The 12,717-nt window shown below is 47.0% G+C and overlaps 2 protein-coding genes across 3 annotated transcripts in view; both read left to right on the top strand.

Annotated features, from left to right (window-relative positions):
- Positions 1-8,307, top strand: part of LOC102751865 (chromosome unknown open reading frame, human C14orf93) — a 39,734-nt gene extending 31,427 nt beyond the window's left edge. The window contains exons 3-7 of one of the 2 annotated variants that reach the window (XM_006776778.2): positions 637-957; positions 4,907-4,968; positions 5,200-5,303; positions 7,176-7,288; positions 7,570-8,307. In XM_006776778.2, the coding sequence (XP_006776841.1) occupies positions 637-957; positions 4,907-4,968; positions 5,200-5,303; positions 7,176-7,288; positions 7,570-7,989 (1,020 nt within the window). In that variant the 3' untranslated portion in view covers positions 7,990-8,307. The remainder of the gene's footprint in view (positions 1-636; positions 958-4,906; positions 4,969-5,199; positions 5,304-7,175; positions 7,289-7,569) is intronic. The other variant, XM_006776779.2, reaches the window with a different exon arrangement.
- A 79-nt stretch (positions 8,308-8,386) lies between these two features.
- The window catches only part of AJUBA (ajuba LIM protein), a 13,819-nt gene continuing 9,488 nt past the window's right edge, over positions 8,387-12,717 (top strand). Inside the window, exon 1 of the mRNA XM_006776777.2 lies at positions 8,387-9,115. Coding sequence (XP_006776840.2) covers positions 9,093-9,115 — 23 coding nt within the window. The 5' untranslated portion in view covers positions 8,387-9,092. The remainder of the gene's footprint in view (positions 9,116-12,717) is intronic.

The raw sequence follows: 12,717 nt of genomic DNA, 5'->3' as shown, positions 1-12,717 counted from the left end.
TCCCTTCCTCCCTCCTTCCTTTCCCTGCCCTGTATGTCCTTGAATGAGGGCACAGGCAGGCAAGTAGATGTCAAGGCAGTGAGAGTTGGATGTGACCAAGGCAGGGTGAAGGTGAGGGCACAGACTGGCCCCACAAAGGAATAGGAAGGGGGGGCGTATTGGTGCCAGCCTCTCTAGAGATTTCTGACTCTGTATCTCCCTCCTTTGCTCGCATTTTTCCTCCCGTTTTCCTCTCTATTATTATTAGCATTTTATTTTCTTGTTCCTTCTCTTGGTTTTCCTTTCTTGTCATCACTTCCTCCCCGAATCCCTTTTAGACAAAACACTTACCTAGCTACAGTTCTTATACCCAAGAGCAAATCATAAGTGACCCCTCACAGATAGAGCATCAGAAACATGCCTTATCCTTGTAATCAGTCCTATGGTAATGATCCAACATGAGAAGCCCTGCACACAGAAATATTTGCCCAACCCTCTTATTGGAGGCCCACAGAAACAGGCCATTGACCATTAAAGACTGTGCTAGATTCCCCCCCTGCTTTCCACTCTGTTCATTATCCTTGGCCAAAGATTGATGGTTAACAAGGTTCCCCTCAGCCTGGCTGGCTAATAGGCTATTCTTTTTTATGTTCTTAGCTGGTGGATGATTATGTGGCCTCTGAGGGTGCAGTACAGCGGGTGCTGGTCTCTGCTTATGCCAAGCAGCTCTCACCAGCCACACAACTGGCTATCCAGCGGGCAACTTCAGAGACAGGGCCAGAAAATGGAGTCAAGCTGCCACTGCCTCGCCCCGAGGACATGCTCAGTGCTGCTGCTGCGCTGGAAGGTGCCTTGGAAGAGGCAGGCCCAGGGGGAGCTGGGGAGCTGACACACTCTCTAGGGTTTACTGCTTCCCCCTGCAGGACCAGAGGGAGTGGGCAGAAGAACTCCAGGCGCAAGCGGGATCTGGTTCTCTCTGTGAGTGAGCTCCGTTTCTATGAACTTTTCTTCAGATGGAAAGATAAATGAAGAGTAAAGTGTGGGTTAATTTTAAACTTCCCATAGTGAATGCATGGTGTCCTGAATCTTACTGGAGTGGGAGGGGCAAGAAGGAGATTGTTCCAGAGCTCTAGGGTTAGGCAGTCCCCCACCTATCAATGGAACTTTAAAAAAATTTATTTTTTTTATTGATTTCAGAAAGGAAGGAGAGGGAGGGAGAGAAACATCAATGATGAGAGAGGATCATTGATTGGCTGCCTCCTGCACATAACCCATGCCCCGACTGGAATCGAACAGTGACCTCCTGGTTCATGGGTCAACACTCAACCATTGAGCCACACCAGCTGGGCTCAGTGGAGCTTTTTAAAGGCTTTTCCAGATAAATTGATATCTTCCATTTAAAAGTGGGGGCATCCTGGCCAGTGTGGCTCAGTGGTTGAGCCTCAACTCTGAAATAGGAGGTCACAGTTTGACTCCTGGTCAGGGCACATTCTCGGGTTGTGGGATCAATCCCCAGTGTGGGGCAGGCAGGAAGCAGCCGATCAATGATTCTCTCTCATTATTGATGTTTCTGTCTCTCTCTCATTCTCCCTTCCTCTCTGAAATCAATAAAAATATATATTTTTTAAAAATAAAAGAAAAAGGGGGGCATTATATCACATCTCCCAGGGATCTAATAATCCTAATGGGAAGATCTTTAAGGGATGGAGCAGTTTGACCACTGAAGGGTGGCACTGGAAACTGCCTGAAAATGACCAGTGTTCAGGGTAAGCAGCAAGGGGCCTTTTGGGCAGAAAGGTCAGAATGTCCTGAGGTGGTCCCAAACCCCAAAGAGGCAGAGACCCATTAGGCACTAAGCTCAGTTGTAAAAGTTTGGGGAGTTCAGTGAGTCTGAGAGCTCTTGGCAGAAAAAGTACTGACCTGATCCAGTTCTGTCTAAAGCCGTGGTATGGCTTAAAGCCCTAGGAACATGGTTCAGCATCCTATAGTGCACAGCTATCAGGCCTAAAATGTCAATAGGGCCAAGGTTAAGAAACCTGTTCTAGGGCAACCATAGTCCTTTGGATCTGTGTCCAAAAACATCTTTCTGATAACCATGGGGGTGTTCTTTAGCCACATAATGTTCATATTGACTATAATGGGTTTCCATGCCCTGGCTAATGGCTAATGAAGTAACTTGAGAGTTCTGGTTAGGAGTGGAGATCACCACTCACATCCAACCAAAATCTTATCACAATATATAATATTGCCTATGTCTTCTTGTTAGTCTTAGCAAAGATTGAAAACAATTAATACCTCCTTTATTTATGTTACCTCTTTCTTCCTTTTCCTTTTCCTAAGAGATCCTACCTTATTCTCCCTTTCATTTGATTTGTTTTTACATTGAGGGATTTTCCTTAGGAAGGAAAACACCATAATCAGTTTTAACTGGTTTCTAACCTTCATTTCAAATCTTGGTTATGTTCGGGGATATCTGCTCACTTATCAAGAATAGAGAATGAGTATAATTTCTTTGTCATGGATTTCTGACCCAAGAGGTCCACTTTTGCTGCCAGGGATAGAAATGGAGGCATTTCAAGGGATTTCCCCAAACTTCATAGTGTTTATAAGTTATGAGTAAATGTATGATAATTCTAATTTGCATAAAATGAGGATTTTTTTTTTTTCTGTCACTTCCATTACTCTCCTGCCTCCAGTTAGAGGTTCAGTGTCGAGGCCTGGCTTCTTCCTGCCCTTTGGAGAGCCTGGTGGAACAGCAGACCTTTTGGGGGTGCAGTATGCTCACTCATTACAGTACTTGCAAAGTGCTGGTATAGAGGATCAGTCAGGGAAGTTTGCTGCTCATCCCAGAAGACGATTTAAAATGTCCTTGTGCCAGACTGGGTTTACAGGGAGAGAGACAGTTGCAGATCTTCACTATTCTGTGGATTGCTTCTAGGGATCCAAAAAAACCAAACCAGAACTCTTAATTCCTTGGAATGTTATACATCCCAGCCACCCCTGTGGAAAACCATTTATTTTTAGCCAGCAGCCTTTACATAAGTTTCAATACTATTGTCTAGAATATTTTCCCTTTCCACTTCAAGCCTGGTTTTTATCAGCTCACATCTTCCAAGCCACTTGAATTGGAAACTAGGTAACTTTTTTTTTCTTTCTTCTTTTGCAATTCTTTCAATTTCTTTATGAAGCATTCTCACATCTCCCTGTGATTCCTTAAGTTTGGACTTCTAAGAGATAAAATAACTCTATCCAATATGAAGCTAGTATAATAGCCTTTTTCATAGAGTGGAGATCATAGCCACAAAGAATTAACAGTAATTTCCTAACTTGATATGGTCAATCAGCCATAGAGGTAGAAGGGTAAATTGGGCATTTCTGAATATGAAATTGAAGTTTTGAGGTCAGGATATGAGTCCATCAACTCAGAACTGGGTAACATCCATTAACTGTGAGAGCTTCGGATGAAAATATAATCAGAAAAACAGAACTAAATTTAATAGGAAGAAATTTAAAATCCTACATTAAAATTTTTTAAAAATCTGCAGAATGGTAGAGATAATTAATCCATGTGAAAAATGAACTTGACTACAGGTTCACTGTGAATGAACGCTATGACACTGTGAGTAGGGATGGGGTTGCTAAGAAAAGTAACACCATCTTGGGTTTCATTCCTAGATGGGTAGAGTTCCACTCGGGGAAGTAATGCTCCCTTTGGCCAGACCTCAACTTATGAGTTAGATGTGGTTCCAAGTGCCACGTTGTAAGAGAGACACTAGCAAACCAAAGACCCTCATAGTTTCATGACGGGTCTGTGTGGGAACTCTGTCCGAGGAGTGGCAGAAGGATGCGGGGTACTCAGACTGGGTGAGAGGAGACTCTGGGAGCTCATGAAAGCCATCTTCAAATGTTTCAGGTGCTATTATGGTCAAAATGAGTCAGATTTTGGAGCATCTAAGGCAGAATTTTTTAATAGAAATGTTCAACAGTAGAATAAGCCAATTCAAAAACTAGTGAGGACCCGCCATTAAAGGTGTATAAGCAAAGCTGAAAGACAGCCTGTTTAATGATGTGAAAGGGACCTTTCCACTTCACATTTCTATTATTCTAGGTTTGTGTTTTTCAGACCATGGTGTGGGTACCCCTGAAATTTGTGGTAATGTACAAAGGTTTATACCTGGAACATTTTCCTGGATCTCAATTTTACTAGAAAAATTTGGAAGATATTTTTTAAAGTATATTTTTATTGAGAGGGAGAGAGAGAAACATCCATGATGAGAGAGAATCATTGATCAGCTGCTTCCTGCACGTACTACTTTTAAAAAATATATTTTTATTGATTTCAGAGAAGAAGGGAGAGGGAGAGAGAGAAACATCAATAATGAGAGAGAATCAACGACTGGCTGCCTCCAGCACACCTCCTTCTGGGAACTGAGCTGCAACCAGGGCATGTGCCTTGACTGGGAATCGAACCGTGACCTCTTGGTTCATAGGTTGATGCTACACCAGCCAGACAGATATTTTTATATTAAAATACAGATATATTGTAAAGAAATTTTTAAAAATTGCAAGAGTAGGTGGCTTCAAGAAATTCCCCCTAATATAGCCCTGATGTGTATCTGTTCTCTCCTTGCTATTGGGAGTATGTTTGTGGAAATGACCCTCTGCTCTAGTGATCATATTCCTTAGGAGCAGAAGCAAGGCCAGGGATGATCGTGGAGTCTTCACACACATTAATTGAAGGGGAGGGCATTAGAAATACTAACTTGGATAGGTTCTCTGGCTAAGAAAGGACACTGACAGAAAGGATTCAGAGAGGTAGACAGAGAGGTCGAGAGCTGTGTGGGGACAATGCACAGGAACCAGAGGAGGGCTTCATCATCCGCCCCTGGTTTGATTCTGTGTTTGTTTGTTTGTTTGTTTCCCCTAGAAATTGGTCCACAATGTGCACAACCACATCACCAATGACAAGAGATTCAATGGGTCTGAAAGGTATGATCCACCTGAGGGAAAAGAGTCACAGCATACTTAGCCAAGGAAGGGAAGCTGAGGGGGCTGCTCTAATAGAACAATGAGGCGAAGGCTTTGGATACACAGTTGCCTCTTACATCCTGTTTTCGGCCATGGAGGAATTGATCACAAAGTTGATTAGTACTGGGAATCTCTATTTGTCTAGTTTCAAAAATGCTGATTGCTTTATTCACTCTCTTCTCTTTGTGGCAGCATCAAATCCTCTTGGAATATTTCAGTAGTGAAGTTCCTTCTGGAAAAGCTCAAGCAGGAGCTGGTGACCAGTCCCCACAATTACACTGATAAGGAGCTGAAAGGTGGGAAAAACCAAGTGAACTCCCATTTCATCCTTCCTCCCTGTTCCTGGGCAAAGGGGAAGAGGCATAGTAGAGATGATTTAGGTGATTTGAAAATAGTGGGTTTAAAAAAATTATTTTTGGTTTCTTCTCATCTACAATATTCACAGGATTGCCTCTAACAGCCTTTTTATTCCCCTACTCTGTCTGAAATGAAAATGGGAGAAGGGAAGGGCTAGAACACCATTATGCATGATATTTATATAGGCCTGAATCTACAGTGTTATGAAAAGGAGATCAGAATCCAGGCCAGCCCTTTTGTCCCTGAGTTTAATGTCCTGGGCTTTCTATTTTCCTTGCTCTTCTGTTATTTGTCTGTAGCTAACCCTGAAGCATTGAGAACACTTCTGTTGAAGAAAGCCAATGTCATAATTCAGTAGAGTTGGGAACCTGACACCTGTCTGAGTCAGGAGGACTCCTCAGAGTTCTCACTGGCAGTGCTAGCCAGAAAACAGGCAGACCAAGAGATGAGAAGCAACTTGCGTAAAACTAACCGGCAAATCAGCCGCAGAACCAGGATGAGCCTGGTGGCTCTGTCCGCTCCGGTCCAGGGCATCGCACATCACATGTAGCTGTCAGACCCAGTCCTGAGCAGAGACCTGACACCTACTCTGGTCTGCTTGGCCCCTCCCAGGGGAATGCTATGGCCTCTGACACCAGGGCAGCAGTCGGCAGGCTCCTAGGCTCGAGCCCCGCTCACTCCCCAACCCCCCTCCCCTCAAGTCCCTGCCTGCAGCCTCTAACCCTCAATGGGACCCTGATGCTCAGGCACGTGACCTGTGGTCTGTTAATGACCATGGTGGGTGGACTGACCCCAGCTTCCAGGGACTGTCACTGTATATGCCAAAATGGCATAACTGAGATAAGGTGAATAAGTGACAAATAAAGCCACCTTTTTACAAAAAAAAAAGAAAGCACCGAGCCCAGGCCAGTTTGGCTCAGTGGCTAGAGCGTCGGCCTGCAGACCAGAGATCCTGGGTTTGATTCTAGTCGGGGGCACATACCTTGGTTGCAGGCTCCTCCCTGGCCTGGTTGGGGCTCTTCTCTCACATCGATGTTTCTCTCTGTCTTTCCCTCTCTCTTCCACTCTCCCTAAAAATCAATGGGAAAAAATATACTTGGGCAAGGAAAAAAAAATTTTTTAAAGAAAGCACTTGTAATCCACTATCAGCAGAGTAGAATAGGGGTTAGTTTAATTGGAGAAGGGGGAAAGGAGTTACAAAAACATTGGAGTTTTCTTTTTCCAGTACTTAACTCTTTAGAGCAGTTAGTGTTAGAGAATGATATAGGCAGGGAGAGCTAAACCTAAGAGGAGGTTTTGAAAATAGTGGTGCCCTTCTGTCATGTGAGGACATAGTGAGAAGACAAAAAAAAACACATATGAACCAGGAAGTGGGCTCTTGCCAGACATGAAATCTGCCAGTACCATGACCTTGAACTTCCCAGACTCCAGAATGGTGCAGGAACAGAGCTTGTGTCACAATATGAATGTGTACGATGGGGAACAACACTGGAAATACATGAGTAGTTGAGGACAAGCAAGGTTTGAAATGCATGGAGACAGAAGCTAGTCTCTGGAAATTATTCCAAATATTCAATGTATAAAATTATAGGTGGGTGATTTAGTTTTCATTAATACCGAGTCAAAATTATGAATAATTAAGTAATTTTCATAAATTATACTAGAGAAAATATAAAAAATAGTGGATTTTTAAAAAATTTGTTTACTCTTAATTAATTTAATAGTGATACCCTCCCATCCAGTAGTGTTAGGGCAGAACAGAGGGCTGAGAACCACTGCTCTTTGCTACCTCCCTTCTCTCTCCCTGCCAGGAGCCTGTGTAGCCTACTTCCTTACTAAGAGGCGTGAGTACCGCAACTCCCTGAACCCCTTTAAAGGACTGAAGGAAAAAGAGGAGAAGAAACTTCGAAGTCGCAGATATCGGGTAGGTTTCTAGGCCTTCCTTTCAAGATGCTAAACTCTAAACCCTAATAAAGCACCAGTGGGAAGGTCCAGAGGTCATGGCATCTAAGAAGAGAGTTTAGAGTGAATAATGTGGGCAGACAGAGGAGGAGGAGGGTGAGCCAGTTCTAAGATTTGACTTGGGGGCTTGGGTTCTCTCAGGCACAGATTTTACACAGACTTCCTCCTACACAAACCCTCTCCCCAAACCTAATCCATAGTTTTTTTTCTCTTCCTAATCTCTGTCCTGGGCTCCTCCTATAGCTTTTTGCCAACCGATCCAGTATCATGAGGCATTTTGGCCCAGAGGAACAACGCCTGTGGAAGGATGTGACAGAAGAGCTGATGTCAGATGAAGAGGACAGTCTTAATGAGCCAGGTGTCTGGGTAGCCAGGCCTCCCCGTTTCCGGGCCCAGCGCCTCACAGAGCTCTGCTACCATCTGGATGCCAACTCTAAGCATGGCACTAAAGCCAACCGTATATATGGGCCTCCCTCAGACCGATTACCCTCTGCTGAGGTCCAGCTCCTTCCACCAGAACTTTATAATCCTAATTTCCAAGAAGAGGAAGATGAGGGAGGTGATGAAAATGGACCTGTCGCCCTATCTTTTGACCAGTCCCATAAAACCTGCTGTCCTGACTTGAATTCATTTATTGAAGTCAAGGTGGAAAAGGATGAGTGAAATCTATAACCAAGAGTATCTCTGGCTTCTGCCGCTTCCCATGTCCCAGAGCCAGGCCTACTGGGCTTCCCAGAAGAATGAGGTGTCCTCTGCAGTCTGAGAAAGCAAGTCTGCCTCTGTTCTTAACACAGTCCCCACTGGAAATGAAAGCTGGCAGCTCCGGTGGGATCAAAGGACTTCTCTGAAAGGGGGAAAGTCCCCCATTGTGAATGGCAAGCCAGAAAGTGTGTGTTCCTAAGTATAAACAATGCCTCAGAAGAGCCGAGGAGGAGAGGAGGAGGAGGAGGATGGGTCTAAGAAACACGAGGCCTTCTCAACCTATGCCCGAGTCTCTGAGTTTGTTGTTTTGTTTTGTTATTTTTCGGGTTTCACTCAAAGCTCTGGGGAAGCAGCTCTGGTTGCACCTTCTGCTTCCCCAGGACCGCTGGTCTAGCTCTGCAGCGGAAGCCGCACGGAACCAGTCCAGGGTAATACTGCCACCTGCTGGGCAGTTTCAGTCTTTGATTCTTCTGAGAAGAACTGGGTTCCATCCCTTTTTGGAAATTAGGATTTAGATGTAATAGCTTTATTGAATTACATAAAGCAGATTTTATTATTCTCATCTTACACATGAGGAAATTAAGGCTAAAAGATTTCCCATGTATCACTGGCACCCGCTCTACCACTGTGTGCATATATAGGGCTCTGTAGCTATTTCTTAATCTTGTCAGCCTAACTGTATTTTGAGGAAGGTGTGTGCGTGCGTGTGTCCACATGTGTGTGCGTGTGTGCGTGCGCACACTGGCACACAAAATGTATGCATTTTGAATAGATGGAGAAGTAAAAATGGCTTTCTAGTCAGTCATCCATATAACAAACATTGATTGCTTACTAGGTGTCAGATACTGTGCTATAGACACAATGTTGATCAAAGTAGATGCTGATCTAAGGTTTTATTATCTAGTCAGAAAGCCAGGCAGTTAAGTAGGCAGTGGAATAAATAAATAGTGCTAAGAGTGATGAGGGACTGTAGGGTGCACTGGCAGGATACAGCAGGGGTAGCTAACCTATGCTGGGGGTCTGGAAAGGCTTCTCAGAGTGGTGTTTAAACTGATACCTGAAAGATGGGGGAAGGGAGGCCAGGAGAGTGTTCCAAACATAAGGAGCAACGGGCACTAGAGAGCACAGATAAGATACACTTCTGCAGAACATTTTGGGGAGGGGATGATGCTGAGGAGAAGAGGCTGGAGAGGTAGAAAAACCTTGTAAAATATCTTAAAGAGCTCAGACTTCAGTTCAAGGGCAATGATCAGTCATTGTAAGGTTTTAAGGAGGGAAATGAGTTGATCAGTTCTGTTTTACCCCAGCCCCGACCCACCTCCAGCTCTGTGGTTTAGAAGAATCACTTGACCTTAGGTTATGAGATGGCGTGGAAGGGGGAAGCCTTGGCAGTGAGACTTGCAGTGGTTCTGGGGGGAAAAGATGGTGGCCCGAGAGACACAGGGGTGATGAAGGGAGGGCAGATTTGAAAGATATTTAGGAAGCAGAATTGATCGGACTTGGTGCTAGGACTTTGTTGATTTGAGATTAAGGGAGGAAGACATAAGATTGATGTTTAAGTTTCTGGCTTAAGCAGCTAAGTGGTTAAGGATGCCATTTACTCAGGGAATGCTGGAGGAGCCCCTTTCAGGAGGCAGGGAAGGTGGGGTCAGTTTAGAGTGTTGTATGCCTTTGAGATAACCAAGTAGATACTCGTACTCAGATTTTTTAAATCCAAGAAAGTCTGGGCTAGAGATACGGATTTGGCAGTCATTTGTGTATATATAGACCTTAATTAAAGTCTTTGGGATGGAAAATAGGGCCTGTGGAGCTCCTGACTCCAGTTTAAACTAATGACTGGTTACCCTGAGGTTGTGAGCCCTATGGGAGCATGCCATCTCAGTGTACCTCTCGCCCCCTTCCTATGATCCCCTGAAAATGCAGGTCATTGATTCCAACTGTGCTCACTGCTGCCACCACCAACTCCTGGGTGGGCCTCCTTTAGTGGCTTTTCAACCTTCCATACGATTTACTCTCATCCTCACCCCAAAGGAGCAAAGCTTCCAAATATTAGAGGCTGTTCGGGTATTTTGGGTGTAAATAACTGGGAGGAAGAATTCAGGTTCTCTTTCCCAATTTGGAGACAGGAAAGGAGGGAGCAACCTATGTTAATTCTGAAGATGTCGCTCACAGCAAGTTCTGGATGCAATCTGATAGCTCCCCTCTATTACTAATGCTTTCAGTCCTCCTTGCTTCCAGTCTGATAGTAAACTCTCTTCTGGATCAGAGAAAAGCTGTAAGCCTGACCAGGCAAACAGAGAAGCTGATTCTCAGGAGAGATGAGGTCAGGGAAACAATGCAGCTAGAACAAAGAAGCCAAATAGTTTGTACCAAATTAATTTCCCCAAAGATATTAACCCCCTTTTCTTTCCCATTCCCTAAGGCTACACTAAGATTATAAAAGGTGTTCAAAATGTTGAGACAAAAATAATATGCATGATTTGTTTGCACGATTCGTTTTCTATCTAAATACAAAGGAGTCATTTTCCTTCTCCATTCTTGCCCCTGATGTGTTAGTCTGGGCAAAATCAGTTGGTGGGTATTTAACTGGATATGTTTAGCTTCAACCATGGTTTCTTCTTTTCCTTATTCTTGATCCTTCTAGTATGGCCAATATCAGCCTCTTTTTCTTTTCCACCCTGATCATTTCACTTGCTAACTCCTTTAAATGATATTACTTTTCTTCCTCTTAATACTTACTCTTTATCGCCAATCTCCTGTGGGCCAACCAAAGTGGGGGGGGGGGGGGCATTCGCTAGCCCTAAAACCAGACCTTCTATCCCATAGTCACCTGAAATATTTGCTAAAAAATTTCATTTCCCAACACCAGGGGGTGTCTGTCTATCTGTCCTAATCTGAAGTTAGAGATTAGTTCCAAACCTTTTCCTCCTTTTACATAGACACTAAAGTTCCTTCCCTTCTTAAACAGAGCTTAGGGTTCAGGAAGTGGTGTCTTGTTATTACAGTTTATCTCTCATTCTCTCTGGACTTGCACAAATTTGTCTTTTTCTTAGTCTATTCATCCTTCGGTCTCTGCACCACAATCTCCTTTGCTCCCTTTCCTTTCGCTACCTGTCTTCCACCACCTCTCTCCACGGGCTTCCTCGCCTTTCTGGACACTACGCCGGCGTCTCTGAAACTCTTTATGTACCTACCTTTCTTCTTTTTCCCTGTCTTCCTCTTTACGGATCCCTCCCTGTCTCAATCAGTCTCTCTTCATCTCTCCCAGTCCCCACACTAGGAACAAAGTGGTGTTTGCACAGAGCATGCCTCGCGTCACCCCGTTCTAGACCAGGACATTCCACCGTGCCCCTCCGCGCATTCCAACTGCAGACAAAGAGTCCCACCCCAACTTTTCCCTGTCCCAGTCATCGAGTGATGCAGGAGCAACTGCCCGAACTTGCCCTCCGCTCCTCTCCTGGCGGCGAATCTCCACCTCCAGGACAGGACCAGCTCCCACCGCCCCATTCCGCGCAGCGGAGATCCCTGCGCAGACACCCCCATTTCTCCTTCGCTCGGTGCTCCGCCCCTCCCGGAAAGTAGATCCGGCCAGGCAGACAAAAGTTTGGGAGAGAAGTTCCGTCCGTGCTGAGTGTGAGAGCGAGGGGGGCGGGGGCCGGGAGCAGCGGGGCGGCCGGGCAAGTCGACGCGTGGACAGATAGACCTGCGGACGGGACAGCCATAGGCCCTCCGAGCCCTGCTCAGCCCCTGATGCGCGGGGGTCCGCTGCCCCTCTTGCCGGGGGATGCTGGGGGATTCCTGGCGCCGGGCATCTGGGCCGCCCGCTAAACCCTTGTGCCTACCCGGGGAACCGGAGCCCGGCCGCAGGCAAAGAGAAGCAGGGGCCGAGACGCTGCTGGGTGCGGGGCGGGGAGGGGGCTGGAGGCCCCAGGCCCGAGGGCATGGAGCGGTTGGGAGAGAAAGCCAGTCGCCTGTTTGAGAAGTTAAGACTCTCGGACTCCGGCAGCGCTAAGTTCGGCCGCAGAAAGGGTGAATCTAGCCGGTCTGATGGGACCCCCGGGCCGGCCAAAGGGCGCCTGAGTGGGTCGGGGGGACCGAGGAAATCAGGGCCCCGTGGAGCTACCGGGGGGCCTGGGGATGAGCCGCTGGAACCAGCCCGGGAGCAAGGACCCCTGGACGCTGAGCGCAACCCGCGCGGCTCCTTTGAGGCGCAGCGCTACGAGGGCTCCTTTCCCGGGGGGCCGGCTCCCTCCCGGGCCTTGCCTCTACCTCAGTCACTGCCCCCAGACTTTCGGTTGGAGACCACGGCCCCAGCCCTCAGCCCCCGCTCCAGTTTCGCCAGTAGCTCCGCCAGCGACGCGAGCAAGCCGTCCAGCCCCCGGGGCAGCTCCGTGCCTGTTCGGCCCGCCTCTGGCCGGGGCTCCGGCGGGCTACTCGCCCGGAGGGGCGCCGTCCGCTTATCCCGAACTCCACGCCGCCCTAGACCGACTTTGCGCTCACCGGCCCCCGGGGTTCGGCTGCCAGGAAAGCCGCCACTCGTACCCCCCGGCCCTGGGCAGCCCTGGGGCTCTAGCCGGGTCTGGAGTGGGAGCGGCGGGGCCCCTGGAGAGACGAGGGGCGCAACCCGGACGACATTCGGTGACCGGCTACGGGGACTGCGCTGCGGCCGCCCGGTACCAGGAGGAGGGC

Source organism: Myotis davidii, unplaced genomic scaffold (genome assembly GCF_000327345.1).
Source record: "Myotis davidii unplaced genomic scaffold, ASM32734v1 scaffold1949, whole genome shotgun sequence".
Classification (NCBI taxonomy): domain Eukaryota; kingdom Metazoa; phylum Chordata; class Mammalia; order Chiroptera; family Vespertilionidae; genus Myotis; species Myotis davidii.
Note: the sequence above shows the minus strand (reverse complement) of the source record. Positions and strands in the feature narration are given on the sequence as shown.